We start from the raw sequence: 17,057 nt of genomic DNA, 5'->3' as shown, positions 1-17,057 counted from the left end.
TATATTGAATTAAATGGTGCTTGAATATTTAAAGGAACATTATCAGATTTAAAATAATGTTTTTAAAAGGAATGTCTTCACTTGAGTTGCTTATACTACTTTAGATTATTACAAATGAAAGACTTTAAAAAATCCTAATTCACTTCTCACCATTTACTATATTGGGTTTGTGGACCTTTTGCACTTCATTTAACTTGAATGATGGAAATGGACTAGTCAGTTTCTCTTTCACTGGTAGTTTCTCATACTGTAGCACGGAGTTCCAATTGTAAACATTGCAGGGGAAAGTTTAAATCCAGACCTTTTTAGGTTTCAAAAGAACTTTTCACTGGATTTAAAAAAAAATCTGTAATAAGCCCACTCTTGCTCCCATTGAAGCCAAGGGAAGTTTCTTAGTCTCAAATTTTGTAAAATCGTATTTTAAAAAATTCCCTAAATGTGCATTTTGGGTCTCGATGATCTATCTGTGGGCCAAATCCAGATCCAGCAGAATTCAGTGGGAGTTTTGCAGTTAACGTGGTGAGTTCAGGATTTGGCTCTGTTTTAAAATGACAGACCTTATAAATTCAAGACAGGTACTATAGAACTGCAAAGATACCACCAAAAACACAAACACACAATCAGATTGTCCATGTAGCAACTGTATGAAATACTATAATGACAGTGCATTACGTCATTATGCATTATGACCTGGATAATTTGTATTCTAAAGGTGGGATATTCAGAAGAATTCAGTACCGACTTAACTCTGATCCCACTGACGTAAATGAGACTTTTACCAATTACTTCAATTAAAGCAGAGTTACGCCAATGCTGAGCATGTCTTAAATCTTACTCTGAATTTGTTATGACTTAGGGCTTTTCTGCATTTACAAGCTGCAGCAGTGCCACTGTAGCACATAAGTGAAGATGTTACCTATGCCAACTGGAGGGTTTCTCTTGTCGATGTAGGTAATCCACTTCCCTGAAAGCAGTAGCTGTGTCGATGGGAGAGACCCTCCCATCGACATAGCACTGTCTACACCAGGAGTTAGGTCAATATAGCTGCATCACTCAGGGGTGTGGATTTTCCACATCCCTAACTGATGTAGTTATACTAACGTAAGTTGCTAATGTAGACCAAGACTCATCCTACATCTCAAAGTGCAGGAAGGCAAAATTAAGCCTTGTCTAGACTAGCACTTATTCTGGCAAAACTTTTGTCGCTCGGGGATGTGAAAAAACACACCCCAAGTGACATAAGTTTTACCAGCATACACGCTTGTGTGGATAGCGCTATGTCAGCGGGAGCAACATAGCTACCACTGCTCGTTCAGGTGGTTTTATTATGTCGGCGAGAGAGCTTTCTCCCATAGATGTAACACAGCTACACAAGCGCTCTTATAGTGGCAGAGTTGTACCTATACAGCTGCTGTGCTGCTGTATAAGTGTGGACTAGCCCTTAGAGGAACCCCTCTTATACAACAGCATAGGTGAGTTCTGAGCTAGGTAGCGGAGCCCAGAAAAAAGATAGCAAAGCAGGAGTGAGCACCGCAGAATAGCTCCAATCCACAATTTTTTTCTTTATTCCAAAGTTTATTTTTTTTACTTTCTTATGTATCCTCTCTGTATCTGCATGATTTTAGAGGAACAGTTAGGAATTATTTTTGTTAATTCTGCAGAAAGTCTAGAATACTCTTTCTAGGGGTGAGTGGAAAATGTGACTGCTCTGAGTTCTCATGAACTTAATTTGAGTGCTGGTTCAACAATCTTTTACATTTGGTTTCTAAGTGAAAAACACAATAGTAAAATGTACTTAAGCTGTTCATATTCTCTAAAATCCTTTATTAAAGCTCTCTGAAGTTCAGAGCCCTTTGGCATTCAACAGAAAGTAACAGGTGTGTTTTGTAAATGTGTATTGCAAATGTTTATTGCATTTTGTTGCCTAATTTATAAAATTCTTAAGCTTTATAGTTCAGTGGGTGGGTTTTCAAAGTCTTAATTCAGTTCACTCAGTCTGTCGTCTTGATCATTTCATGCATCGTATTATCAAACATCCCCTAATTCCAATTATAGTGCACTGTGTAACTGATACTAACAATAGAATGGACAAATACATGTTTGCTGTTGCACATATACAGTTCCTAGTGAAATCTGTGGGAGCTGCCACCATTTTGCTAGAAGGGCCATTATATAAGGCCCTAATATCTAAAGCTGGTTCACCCATGGGAGGGGACAACAGGGACTGAGGAAGGCCCAGGTTTGAATCTTTCCTTGATAACCCAAAACTACTCTCCACCTCTATCATCCTATTTGTGTGATCAGCCTGTATAATGAGAATACAAAAATTGTTTAAATCTCATTGGATCAAATTTTTCCATGATGTAGTTCCATTAACTTCTCTGAGCATGCACTAGGGATGAATTTGATCCTTTAAATGCAATAAGTACAGTGGTTTTAGAAAGAAAATTAAATTCAGCATTCCCATGGTGGAAAGGGTTATGATTTGATCAGTTGGGTCTTCAAAACCCTCTATCAGTACCAGTAGCCAAATACAAATTCCAGTTCAGCTGATTCTTAGCACTACAGGAGTTGTTCTCATTCACAGAGAAAAGAATCCCTGATTTAAAAAAAAAAAGTGTGTGTACTTTTGAGTTTGTCTTTTCCCTTTTCTTTCTGTTCTGAATCAGTTCCTTTTTCCCCTGCTTTGTTCTGTGAGATTGTGTTTATTATAATTGTTCCATTCCTCTCTCTCCTTTAACATTCACAACTCCCCTGCCACCCTCACTCAGCAGTGCCCTACACTTGCACAGTCAGTGAAAGGGTGAAATGCTGAGCCTAGTGAAGTCATTGGGAGTTTTGCCATTGGCTTCAATTCAGCCAGGATTTCATCTACTATATCAGGAGAAGGTGAGTCAGGTTAACTATAACTGCAATGGCCTAATGCTACTAGAAGCCTTATCCCAACTGCTTGTCTTTTGTTCTGGACTATGTATTTTTCCATAACCCATTTTGCTATATTGGAAATAAATCATGCTTCAGGATTTTCTGGCTGTGAGTGTGGTTTTTTTTAATGTTCTTGCATGACTTTGGTTCTTGGTATATTATTTTAACACTTCTTTTCTTTTCACAGACTATAATTTCTAATATATCCCCCCCTTATTTCAGGATGTCTGCTTCATTGGAATGTAATATATCAACTCTATAGAGCTAGTGTTTGATTTGTCGTCACTCTAGGTGAACTGATCCAGCTTCCCATTTCTTGGGGATTCAGTTTTAAGCCAGTATCTCCCATTCTGACACCTATAACATCCTTTCTAAAAGCAGACAAACTTTTTCTGCTTAATTTCTGGCATGGGTTTGAAAGTTTCCCTTAGACTCATACACTTTTGGGTTTGCCTCTCACTTAGGAAAGATTGTGAGAAGGAGAAAGCAAGAGAAAACACAAATAGAATGAGTCAGACCCACAGCTACAGTAGATTAAAGTTGCTCATATGACTTCGATGGAGCTACACTGAGTTGCACCTGCTAAGGATTTAGCTCAGTATTTTTATATATAATATGCATCCAGAACACCAACTTATACTAGCCCAACTTTTGGAAAGACAAGAATTGGCTCTTCTCTCCCTACTATGCTACCCACCTTCTCTTTCGCAAAAAAAGAAACAACAACCCAGAACCAACAATAACCAACACATACACACCACCTCCTAGAGAGGAAACCTCCTTCACTAGCACACTTCCCCCTCAGAAAATTAAAATTCAGTTGCTGCTATCAGGGATTTCTGTTTTCCTGAGGGATGCAATCAGAACTGGCTCACTATGGCTTTAAGAGGCATCTTACTTTATCTTTTTACTTAGTAGCTTTGAAAGCAAATGGCTTCGTAATGTATCCAGATTAGAAACAAACAGTATATAATCAATGGTAATAAATATAATATACAGAAATACTCAGTGAAACTGTTTTTAAATACCATAAGCAAAATAGAAAAATGACTTAGCCTAACAAATTAGCAGATTTAAAATTTATATTGCATCTTTTTTTACTCTTAGATGCCAGGACAAGCATCCCTATTCAAGATGACATTTAAGCATATGCTTAAGTTTCAATTAAATCTGTGTCCTAAATCGGGATTGACAAAATGTTGTTCTGAAGTGCTTTCCTGAATCAGGTCCTAAAAGATTTTAATTAGTTGAAAAATTATGTTCCAAAATTGTAAACTGGAGGATTAAAAGCTAAAGACCCCAATCCGTCAAACAATTATACACATGCTTAACTTTATTCATATTAATAGTCCCATTGACTGTCCTGAAACTCGTCTGAAGCTTATAGTTAAGTACATATATAAGTGTTTGCAGGACCAAAGCCTAATTCTATACCATTGAAATCTGTGGGTGTCTTGCCATTGATTTCAATGGGAATCCTTCATTTGACTTAAATAAATGTTAGATTGGGGCTTTATTGTCTAGTCCTTCAGCTCCTGTGTGACTCACATTAAAGTCAATGGGAGTCTTATATGTATTACAAGTTCAAAATGGCATCTCATAAGGCACTTGCCAGCTCCACTCTCCAAGTGGCCCTCTGTGCCTCCTCCTGTCTCTTTCCCCAGCACTACGACCATGGAGGGAAAAGCAGAGCTGGAGTGGAATGCCCTAGATGCCTTCACTTCCCTTCTTTGTCCCCCAAAATGAGGTTGTTACTCTTTGGGGAAAGAGGGAAGTAAATGCTTGGTAGGGAGGGGAGAAGAGGAATCTGACTAGGGTCTCTGTTGCGTGCCATCCACTTGAGCTCCTTAGTTGTTGTTGGGTTCTGTGTGGGGGAGTTTTGGTTTGTTTTTTGGGGTTTTTTTTGCGAAAGGGAAGGTGGGTAACATAGTAGGGAGAGAAGAGCCAATTCCCTTCTTTCCATAAGTTGGGCTAATATAAATGCTCTGTATGCATGTTATATATAAAAACACTGAGCTAGATCCTTAACAGGTGCAACTCAGTGTACCTCCTCTTGTGCTCCACACGGCAGAGGCGCAGTCCTAGGCTTTGTCGCTGAGTGCCTATCCAGGCAGGATGAATCCCTCTTATGCATTCTTAAGCAAGCACAGACATGTAATGTAGCCCATCTCATAGGAGTCTCTGTTAGCCATTAAAAAACAAAAACTTCACATTGAGCACATATTAATGGTGCACATCTTCTCTAAAATTGGTTACTACTTCAGAACACTGGATACCCAAAGACAAACCAACTCGGACTCTGTCTTTACAAACTGGAGTTGGCACAAGAATATGTCTTACTGGGATTCTAAAGAGTTATTTTTTAAACAGGGCCATTATTAAAGCCAAAGCTATACATGAAACGATATACAGTAGAACTTCAGAGTTACAAACACCAGAGTTACAAACTGACCGGTCACCCACACACCTCATTTGGAACTGGAAGTACGCAATCAGGCAGCAGCAGACTAAAAAAGAGAAAAAGGCAACTACAGTACAGTACTGTGTTAAATATAAACTACTAAAATAATAAAGGAAAAGTTTTAAAAAATGTTGACAAGGCAAGGAAATCGTTCTGTTCTTGTTTCATTTAAATTAGGATGGTAAAAAGCAGTATTTTTCTTCTGCATAGTAAAGTTTCAAAGCTGTATTAAAGTCAATGTTCAGTTGTAAACTTTTGAAAGAACAACCATAATGTTTTGTTCAGAGTTACGAACATTTCAGAGTTACGAACAAGCTCCATTCCCGAGGTGTTCATAACTCTGAGGTTCTATTTTATTGTACATACACAGAGTGGCTGATTTGTAACTGTGTCACTGAGCCTCCATTTTACTTTAACAATGATTTAGAGATGTCTACAATTAATGAAGAAAAAGCTTGTAAAAATTACTCATTGGGGTTCTGGCACATTTTCTGTTTAGTTCTTTAAAAGAAAAAAAAAGATTCTAGTATATTTCTCATGACTATAATAGTCATAAATAACTAGAATACAACTCTAAAAAGCTTTTGGTAACCAAAAATCTTTCCTCACCTAGTCTTCTTTTACTGCTATTCTTCCTTCTTTCCCCACCACTGGTACTTGCATTTGCTTTATTCACACTGTATCCCCTCCTTTCACAGTGGCAAGGAAAAGGTTGCTGCAGCCGCTGAAAACAGGTAACGTTTGCTGTGTATTCTGTTTCTTTTCTGTTTGATAATTCCCTCAGACTTTCCACACAAAGTTTTTACCTAAAAATACATCATAGGTATGCACTCTGTGAACGGAATAATTATAATGATTATTCAAGATTATTCAAATTCAATATTGTAGCTGTTCAGCAGAGGTAAAGAGTCCAGAAGTTCAAGAACTCTTTCCATTTTTAATCAGATTCCAAAGTTTCTTCCTATATATAGTGATTTCTTGCATTATATAGTGATTTTTCTCCCAAAAGATCCCAATGCACTTACAAAATTAATAATATATCTGTCTATGCATATAGCTATATTATATACATTTATGTAGATGTAGATAAAAATAATTTCAGCACCAACCATTGAAATGCAGCTACTTCTAGGGTGAAGCACTGCCATTATTTGTCAGACCATAGCAATTCTTCATAATAGTTTGTGCCAAGAAAAAAGATTAAAGATAGTGCCTTCCTCTGATACATTGATTACTGCTCATTCAACAAGATTTTATGTCTGCTTTTAAGATAACTCATTTTTAATACGTATTACAGAGAATTAAAATCAGAATAAGGGCAAAGTTTGTCACCACTAACAACATGACCAATCATGACTGGCATTCCAACAATAAAGAAAAAAAATGAATAGTTTACTAGGTCATACCAGTAAGATGGAACAGAGGAAAAGGGAGTTGATTCATTAAATAACTAGCAATCACATCTACATTAAATAACAGAGGCAGGGAATGAAGGGTGGTATCTAACTAACACTATTGCTTTTGTAACATTGGCCACAGTATTACACTGTTGCGTCATTGAAACTTAACTGCAAATCTCTCTTCGTTGGACTATCTTGAACAATTTCAGATATCTGACTGGTTTTGGTGTCACATTATATCTACTGAGTCACTTATGGTTGGTTGTGTGGTAACATGTCTTCATCTCCATTGTCTCCAGTATCTCATTTCTGCTAACTATCAGTTTTGATACTATGATGTCACTAATGTGGTCTCCAGTTTTAGCTGAAGGATAAAGAAGACTGTAATGAACCTGTAGATCTCTATCTCAGAACAACTCCTGGCCATAGTGTTTAATACACAATTGAAGATTGGCATGATTTCACATGTGACTCTGCAATGGTATCAAAAGGGACTTGGGGATAAAATAAGAGGACGTTGGAAATTTGCTGATGTAAATCTCTTCTCAAATAATATGTCAGTCAGAAAACTGAAGCCTTCTTTATCAAACCAAGAGCTAACTTGGCTTTTTTAATGTTGAGGTTAAGCAGTTTCTCACTCTTTTCCTTAATACCTTTCCCTGTGCATTGAAATACTAAGTCCTACATCAGCGGGGTAGACACAAGTGTTCTGAAATGCTGCCCCATTTATTAGATTACATGGTAAGCATGTGGATCTCAGAAAACTAACTGGAACAAATAAAACACTCTCACTTAAAGGCACTGGCTACCTTTTTAGCTGGAACTGTTCCTCTCTCTCAAAGATCTACTATTTAAGCAACTGGTAATGTGGTTAAAATATATCTCCTGCACATACACCCTTTTAATTTTTGTTACCCAGCCCTACAGGTTCTACTCATGTGGCACAGTATGTGACCTCAAGTGTTTGGCATCCTCCTAAGTCATGCACCATGGATGCCAACATTGACAAAGCTAAGCCAGTGGCCTCCAAGGGTTCCGTGAGGTATGGAACGGGTACAAGTCAAAGGGAAGCCAGTTACATCAGGACTGGCCAGAAAGCCCCTCTTACTTCATCCAGTAATCAAAGGTACACTGCAACACCTAACTCCATAACTGACCTGGTTTGTGGCTTTGGTATGGTGGTGTAATAACATTTTCTAACGAAAAATCCCATTGCCTAAAAGGCAAATATCTAATACTATAAATTCCACCAGCTTTTAGTTCATGAGCTTCCTGTTCTAAGTGACTTTCTTAATGGCTTCCTCTACTACTAGGCAGGTGACACCATATAGACACATCTCCAGAGAAACAGCAGCCCATTCTATTGAATGGATGCTCAGCTGGCATTTGAATAGAGCTCTTCTTTCTACTAATGCAAGTCCAAATCATATCCATGTTGTGTTCTGCTCTACATGCAATCTCCAGCATTTCCATCATTAATATATGCTACAATAGAAGAGATTATTTCTTTGACTGCTCATTTTGATTTATCTTCCCTACAATTTCAATCCTTTACCCTACCAGAGATTTCTTTGGAGCACCTGAAACAAAAAAGACTTCGTGCATTGCTTAAAAGAGACTAACTACTGCTTTAATAATCTGCTCTTTAGTTACTATTGCAAGACTCTTGGACCCAGAATTTCATAGTGCAAGGACTCTTCTCAGATAAAGAGTATAATCTGTGCTTATTTTCAAGTGTGCTGTGTGTGTTTTATTATGGTTTTATTATTTATTAATTATGTTAACCATTATCATCTGCTTAACCTCTGCTGAACTGTTCCTTCTTATGAGTAAACATCCATTGGTAACAAAATATACGTGTGTGTGTGTATTCATCCACATAACTTTACCATGTTGTACATTTCATATTATAGTTTAATAAAGATATTAAGTTATTTAAGAACTTACATTTCCTCTGATTATCCCCTTAAAATATAAAATACTGTAAAGACTGATGGAATGGGGTGGTTGGTTAACTGTGAAGTGGAGAAGAACCAGTAGGAAAACAACAATAATAAATCATTTTAAGGTACTTAATCATAAAGTTGTTATTCACACTATGATATATGGTAGCTATTTCATTTTATAAACCATGACTTCATCCTTAGTCAATCAGCAGACATCTGAGGAGTTAAAAATAATGGGAAAAGTTCCGTTTTGCACGGTTGTCGGAATTGTGTGTAAGGAACCTCCTGGCTCAGCCACTGATTCTCATGGTGGTCTTTAGTAACTCGGGGCAGAATTCAAAGTTACACCCATTCAGTGGGTTGCACATGTTAACTGTGGGCAGAATTTAGTCCTTTGGACTTTTTTCCATTCTAAAAAGAAGAATTCCCAGAGTTAATGTTTATAAAGAGTTTTCAAGCTGTAGACATTGTATAAGTGCTTAGTATTATTATTTCTACAAAAAAAAAAAAAAGAGAGCGAGAGAGGGAGAGAAGGATTTGCTAAACCACCACGCATTTGTACAGCTTATTCTTTTATGTGTATGGAATGTACCTCCTGCACATATAAAGGGTAAAATCCTGGCTCTGCTGATGTCAATGGCAAAGCACCCATTGTCTTTAGTTGGGACAGTATTTTCAGTCTAAGGTTTTACAGGGTTAGTACAAAAACTGATTGTTCAACAGAACTACAAGCATTCATATAACCAATTTTTGTTGTCATTATACTTTTTTAAATCTGGAGTGATTCCATTAAAGACAGTGGAGTTACTGGTTAAAGTAAAAGGAGTATTAGACCCAAAGTGTAGAAGTTAAAGGTAGCAAGATCACTTTGCCATCTTTGCTATTTATATATGCTTTGTGTAACTATTTTTTTATTCTCTGGAATAATGAATATATATACTAGTGATCTGCAGTTGCAGGAGAGGGATTCAGGCCTCTGTAACTTTTAGATTACAAGTGTCTAAGTAAAGAAACCTTAAAAACATGTAACATTATTGTTCGATGTCTTTATAATGTATTTTAGTGTGCTTCCGTTCAGTTTTATTATATCTGCAATAACATGTCCATCCACCTCAAACCTACCCTCTCACAGGTACATGTTCACACAAGTTCTTAGCATTCCTTTGATTAATTATTGGATATGTGTTTCAGCTCACATTTAAAAGATTCAATACAAAATTTGAATAACCCTACCATATGCTTATGCTCATGAAGTGAAATCCTGACCCTGGTAAAGCCTGTGTCAAAATTCCCATTAACTTTAGTGGGACCAGAATTTCACCCTTTATTTTTGTCTTGCTGGTTTGTGTATCCTCTTAAGAAAAAACATACAGTAAATCCCATTTTGTTTGAGGCCTGGTTTCAGTCCATGCAAATTTGCCAAACCTAAGACATAAGTATAAAATTTAGAGTATCTCCACTTCAGTGTGATATCCATTCCAAAAAGAGGAAATGTGATTATCACACTGCTTGCAGAAACACAGTCAAATACATTGTATGTTCTTTTATCTGTAAACATGTTATTGCATTCACAGTTTTGAAGCCAGGGCATTGTACAGCTCCGGTGTTACGTACTATAAATAATACATAATGTATTGGGATAGTGGCTGAGGCAAATGAATCCATAGTATGTTATCAAGAACAATGAGGATTAGATCTGAGTTTTGCATATGTGTATGAAGGTTGAAAAATTTCTGTGGAAATTTATTTTTAATAATTTGAAAACCCAAATTGTAGATGTGGTAGATATTTACAGTAGTTTATTCATTCTGTAGATAATGATGGATACAATATATAAAGAGAAAGAGATTGGGATTTTTTTATAAATATAAAATTGTTTCCTTTCCCCATTTCTTTCCATTTTAATTTTGTTTGTTGCCTTTTCAAATGGAATAGTTCAAAATGATTGACGTGTTTATTTCATTTGCTGAAAACTGACTAGAAATTTCACTATTTGCCTTCTGTTTTTTACATCAGTGTCATTAAAACATTTCATGCAGGACTTGGAACTTGGGAGATTTCCTCCTGAATGTAACATGTAGTGGGTATGCCAGGTAGGGGCTATGGTCTAATGGATAGGACATGGCTTGGGACATAGAAGACTTGTGTTCAATTCCCACCCAAACCACAGACTTCCTGTGTAACCTTGTGCAAGTCAGTTAATCTACACTGTGCTTCAATTTCCCATCTGTAAAATGGGGAAAACACTTCTTCACTTCACAGAGTTTTTGTGAGGATAAAATCCATTAACAGCTGTGAGGTGCTGAGATATCATGGTGCTGAGGGACATATAAGTACCTAAATGTAGTGTTACAATCAAGATTTTGTACTCAGGAAGACTAGATATAGTTTTGGTTTCAATAAGCCTACTTTGTCATCAGAGAAGGCTGGGTATGTTGTTCTGATCTGCTCCTGCTCCACTTGTGTGACAAAGAGAGCAGAAACTATCTACATCTCCCAAGCAGGCTTAGGACTGGTATAGCAAACTCATATGCTGCCCCATCCCTTCTTTCAGCCCTGATGTTGGGGGTGGGGAGGGGCATAGCTTGCTGCTCAAATCTTTAGTGGAATGAAGAAAGTGCTAAGCAGAGAATGATTGAGCCATAATCAGCTCCCTAGCACCGCTCCACCAGACATGTTGCACTGAACAGATTACACCCCGATAGATCCTGCTCACTAGCATCCAGAACAGCACTAACTTGCAGCAATTCTGTTTATTCAAGCCTATGACAATATCATTTCCTTTCGTAAGTCTAATCTTTTTAATGCTTCCACCTAATGGTAATTCTGATCCAGAAGTTAACATTATGCAGAAGGGGGTGAAAGTAACCCCAGCACCAAGGGTTCTTGAAGGTCTCTACACAACAACCTAAGTTTCACATACTTTTTGCCATTAACTTCAGTGGGAGAAGGATTGGGCAGTAAGGCCTTATATGCTGAGGAATGAATTTCACCAAAATGAGAACATTTTTTAACTGAGCATTAAACCTTGTTTTAATCTGAACTCATCTTAAGAAAAAAAAAGCTTAACAAATATGCTTCTGACCTTCCATATCTGTGCTTTTCTCCCAATAATACAGCTTGCCTCTCTGTTTACAGCTTTTTGGCCCAAACACAGTGGGTTTTGTGCCATTACACAGTAAATATACACCTTTTTAAGATGCTTCTTGTTTTATTTAATTTAACTCTAATTAGTACCCCTGTTGAGCATGCGCCAGTGTCTACCAGCTCTGCCTCTGCTCCTGTGCCAGCTGCTTCATCCAATCAGCCTGCCACTGCTGCTCAAAACACATCCAATCAGATGACACCACCATCAGCCACTCCCATCTCTGTAGTACAAGATTCCTTTTCTTCCTCTTTCCAAAGGTAATGCTTTTTGCACTGTCTTTTTGCAAATATCTCCCTGTTGGTGTTAGAAGTGCTGTGTGTGTGTGTGTGTGCACAGAGAGAGAAGAGAACTATCCAAGTTTTGCAGATTATCAGAAAAAGATCTTAGTTTAATGTATTTTGCAAGTTGAGTTTGTTGTTGGAGTGTTGAATTTTTGTTTTCAAGGATATTGCAAGATGCAGACTAATTGCTCAGACAAAATTAATCAAATATTCTTGTAAGTGAGGAATATACTTTACATTTTTAAACAGCAAAGTCTGATGTTAAAAACAGAACTTTTTGTCCCAAGTAGTAAATTTTCATAATAATTAAATTCATAAACCAAATTTTCATAATAATTAAAATAGCGAGTAAAAGTCCTTTACACTGCATTATGGTAATGTGAAAATTATCAAGAAATAAACAGATTAACAAATTAGGGCAAGCTAGTAAAGATCCATCTGGATTTTAATATACCTGAATAGTGACAACAGTCCTTAACAGTTCAAAGAGAAAAATTCGAAATGCAGTTTTAACCCTTTGAATGATAACACACCGTGTATATGAGATCTTTGATATTTACTATAGTGTGACAGACCTGTATAGTATGGGATATGCAATAAACAAGACATCAGTAGATCCATTCATTTGATGGTTGATTTCTCTATAAATGCACTAAGTCAATTCATTTCTATTTAACTGGGTTTTTTTCTAATGAGATTTAACTATACAATTAATATAGGATTTTAAAAGGAACAAAGACTGATTCAGATTCTCTTTGTACTTCACTAAGCATTCATAATTGCTGTATAATACTGGGAATTATACATGTATATCTAGGGGGAATAGACTTCTCAGACTGTGGGGAAAACAGGTGAAATTTACAACGTTGCTATTTACATAATAATTGTCAGAAGAATAAGAATGAATTCATGTAGTACCTTTTTTCTTTTCTCTTTTACAGTTTTTGCTCCTAAAAGCTTTGAAAATTGTTTACCTTGCACATTTTAGCCCACTTTAAATGGCCAGGAACAAAAAATAATATGAACTACTCTCAAATATTAGAACTCAAAATGTGACCTACAGTATCTTAAAATTGCATAATTTGGTAGGAAATGTTCTTTCTGTTCTAATGCCTTTTTTGTTTGTTTGTTTTGACCTGTTATTCTCTCACCAAGATACTTTAAAAATATTTATGAATACTGACTTTTTTAGCTGCTAATATCTCAAATTTCTTTCTGACTACTCTTTGACTTTATATTTTTGTTCTGATGCTATAGAGCCAGACATCCAGCTAGCAAAGGGAGACCAAGCAAAGTACTACACCCTATTTTCAGAATGATATTGATAACATCATTGTTTGAGAAGCTTTAACAAGCAATAATGGTTTAAATAATTTTAGCCCTCAGTTTATTTAAACTGCTGCATGAAGAAAATGGAGTGTATAATATATTCTTGAAAAACTAAATCCCTACTCCATATAGGTAAGAATATAAATAACTTTTTGGGGTTGATCACAAAAATACTGACCATAAGACCCTTTTGCTCTTTAATCTGGCATTAGATGGATATTTAAATGTTTTTCTTGACTTCTGAGTCAAACATCTTGGTCCTTGCAGGGTTAAACAGTATAGTTCACAAAAGATACTTGTCTGAACTCCCAACTTTCTTAGCTATCCAGAGAGCCTTGTTTTAATATTTTTTCTGTAACTTGTGCATTTTGTCTTGTGTTCTTTAGGAATGTGCTTGGTTGTGCTATACTGTAAGTCTACAGATGTATTCCACAGAAAATACATTTGTTGCTGGTAACTATAGAGTGGTCTTCTTATACCTGAACTCATACAAAGCTCAATTCTGAGATGTCACTATTGTTGTCCTTGTAAAATTCTTTTGTACATGCTTTCATGCTTCTACTATGTCCTCTGCAGAGTGCTTGCAGGCCCCAGCTCTCTGTCACAGCCTAAACCTTTTCCTGGGTCCAAGAACATGTCATTAGCAGCTTCCACTGTTTCATCTGCTATCTCTGCTCAGTCTAGGTATATTTGCAAACATCTCTTTTTCTTTTTAGTTAGATTGTTTTCATTCTTCATTGTTCACTGCAGTTTGAGGTTTCCAACGTCTTAAATATTGGCTTGGAAGAGAACATTGAGAAGTGTAAAATTTACTGCATGGAACAGCCTGTTTTTTTGATCTTGTCTGAATTAAAACAAAGCTAAAAGAAACCCTTAATCTTTCAAGTATTAGGTTTAAAGTATACAATCAAAAATGTTCTCAGAGTTCAGACAGCTATTGTATGTCAGATTCAAGTTGATTTGTTTATGTACTGTTTGTCTAATTAAGGGAGGTGGCAACCCAAAACTGAGTTTTACTTGGTGAAAAATTTTGATCGTAATGTGACCAGCTGACCCATTTTCAAAGGTTTATCAGATCTATTTTTATTGGGTTTTAAATCATGATTAACGAATGACAGATCACTAGTAGGGTATGGTTAGAAGTAGTTATCACTAGAAACAAAAAATATTGCCATAATGCTTTCTGCAAGGCCTTCCCAGTTGGCATGGAGCATTTACATTTAATCAAGCTTAATAGTAGAGAAGGCAATGGGTTTTTAAAATTTATTATTTGAGCATAATTAAATAATAATAAATAATGAGAGAGAGAGAGAATGGGTCAGTCAGTAATGCAGTTAAGGTAATAATTATAGAAAAGACCACACAGGTTTGGAAGCTAAATCTGGGGAAATTCTATATCTAAAAATCTGGAAACAAAATAGAAAATATCAGTGACCACACAGGCATATCTCAAACCTTTAAATACATTCTCATTGCTTCAGCAACAATGCAGAATTGAAAGAGCTATGGGATGGAAAATCGTTATTGGTTCTGGAATGTAAATATGTGCACTAAGCACTCCATCTAATTCTATAATCCCCATATTCAGCACAGCTAGACCAAATTCATTCTTGGTGTAATTCCACTGACTTGGTGTAATTTCCACAGAAAATACCCCAGAGATAAATTTGTCTCATTGAGCACTACAACTGACTTCTGATTTGTCCCATTAACTTCTGAAACCTGAGTAAGATTCTAAGTCAAATCTGCAACTATGGCCATTGCAAAAAAAAAAAAAAAAAAGCCAACCACAGCTGTAAGAACTCAAGGATCATATGGAGAAGTAAAGAACTGATTGATGTGTTAATGCTGTACATACATTTTCACTTTACATGAAGTAAATGGGGCACTGGATTAATTTAAGATATATATGATGAAATACAGCTAAATAATTGCTTGGGAAATTTACTGAGAAGACAGTTGTTGCCATGAGTGGAAAATCATGCCATTAAGTCCTTTAATATCTGGGAAGGGGGTCTCTTATTGACACTGCACCACTTCACTAAACAGTTTTACAAGTATTATGATGTGTTGTTTTTTAGCTTTCTCTATGTATAGCCAAGATATTTTAAAAAGTGAACAGTGATTTTGGATGCCTTCATTACTTTTGAGAGTGTAACTTGAGACATCTTAAAGAGGTCTTATTTTCAAACAGGGGTGCTCAGTGTTTTCCAGAAGAATTCTGTTACTGTATTTGCATCTGACTTTGTGCTTGCTTAGATTTATAAATGTTGCTGGGGTATCTTGTGCAATTGAACACTCCCCTGCCCTGCCCTGCCCTGCCCCACCCAAATCTCTTTGATTTTAACTAGCATTTATTTATTTGAGAATCAGGTCCGGGACCATTGAGATTGATTTTTTTTTTTTTTTTTTTATTAATTACCAAAGATCTCTTACTTGGTCAGGGGGGAAAAAAACTACATATAGCTAGGCATGATTGTTGGCACATGAAAGCTATTCCTTTTGAGAACATGGTCCTAAATTGCCATGTAAACTCATAGGAAGTATTTCTCTCTGTTTATGCTTAAAACTTATCCATAGATTAGAACAAAAATTGTAAACAAATGTAAGTCCTGGCACCTACTGTTGCAGGCCAGGGAATTTGCATCAAAATGTTGTCAGTCTGCAGGCCTTCCAGATTGCTACTATGGGGATCTCTTTTAACATGGCTGCAAAAGGGATTTGCATGGGTGATTCCCCTTAGCTCCAATGGGAGTTATAGATGTAAAATCACTTGGACATGGATAAAAGAACAGACTCCTAAATGTGCAAGTCCATTCAGTTTCCCATAATAAGGCAAAGAAAGCAGAAACGGATTAGAATAGCAATTGTATGGAATAATAGATGTTGAGAACCTACTTGCAGCAAATAGCAAATATACCATTTTAGACAGTTGCTTGTTGTTAGTCCACAGCAGAGGTAATTGAAGTGGAAACTGCACATTGGCTCCAAAGAATTTTCCTTTGAGTTTATTTTTACAATTTTTCAGACAATACCTAAGGCTTTCAACAAATCATTCCAGGATAGGGACTCAACACAGTATACAGCAAAACTATCAGTGCATTTTTCCTTTTGCAGACTACTCACCTGGAGATTTAGGGATTCATTTTTCTCCATGTCCTGAGCATGGATTTAACTCCAGCAGTACTAGGCAGTTGTGAGGCTACATCCATGTATCGCGTTCTGAAAATTTGCTTCATCTAATTGTTTTATATACATTAGGCCATGTTCATCCTATTGAAGTTACTCGATTTAAAGCAGGGATTACACCAGTCCCACTATTTTGATATTTTCTGTTCCATTCAAAGAGCAAAATACATTGGTCTGGTTCCAAATATTTGTGGTGTTAGAACCTGATGATGCCAACATTTAGCACCAGTGTAGTAACTTTCTAAAATTTTATAATGCAAATTTCAGGTTATTCCTAGGAACATTTATTTTATTAACACAGCTGATTATTAAAATTGTTTGATCATAAACTGAAGCTGTCTCTTTTATACTCACCTACTCCCTGCTGTCTGATTTGTT

General features: G+C 36.4%; 1 protein-coding gene across 17 annotated transcripts in view; it reads left to right on the top strand.

Annotated features, from left to right (window-relative positions):
• LDB3 (LIM domain binding 3) overlaps positions 1–17,057 on the top strand; it is a 205,874-nt gene that overhangs the window by 146,420 nt on the left and 42,397 nt on the right. For 6 of the 17 annotated variants that reach the window (XM_067552501.1, XM_067552504.1, XM_067552499.1 and 3 more), the window contains 4 exons: positions 6,085–6,120; positions 7,706–7,912; positions 11,967–12,137; positions 14,067–14,174. The exons of 1 other annotated variant lie outside the window; for it this stretch is intronic. In XM_067552501.1, the coding sequence (XP_067408602.1) occupies positions 6,085–6,120; positions 7,706–7,912; positions 11,967–12,137; positions 14,067–14,174 (522 nt within the window). The remainder of the gene's footprint in view (positions 1–6,084; positions 6,121–7,705; positions 7,913–11,966; positions 12,138–14,066; positions 14,175–17,057) is intronic. 10 more of the 17 variants (XM_067552506.1, XM_067552507.1, XM_067552505.1 and 7 more) reach the window with 5 other exon arrangements.

The sequence above is a fragment of the Emydura macquarii genome, unplaced genomic scaffold, assembly GCF_026122565.2.
Source record: "Emydura macquarii macquarii isolate MOO-44397 ecotype Brisbane River unplaced genomic scaffold, CSIRO-AGI_Emac_v2 contig_1390, whole genome shotgun sequence".
NCBI classification, from domain to species: domain Eukaryota; kingdom Metazoa; phylum Chordata; order Testudines; family Chelidae; genus Emydura; species Emydura macquarii.
The sequence above is the reverse complement of the archived record's forward strand: the minus strand, read 5'-3'. Positions and strand labels throughout refer to the sequence as shown.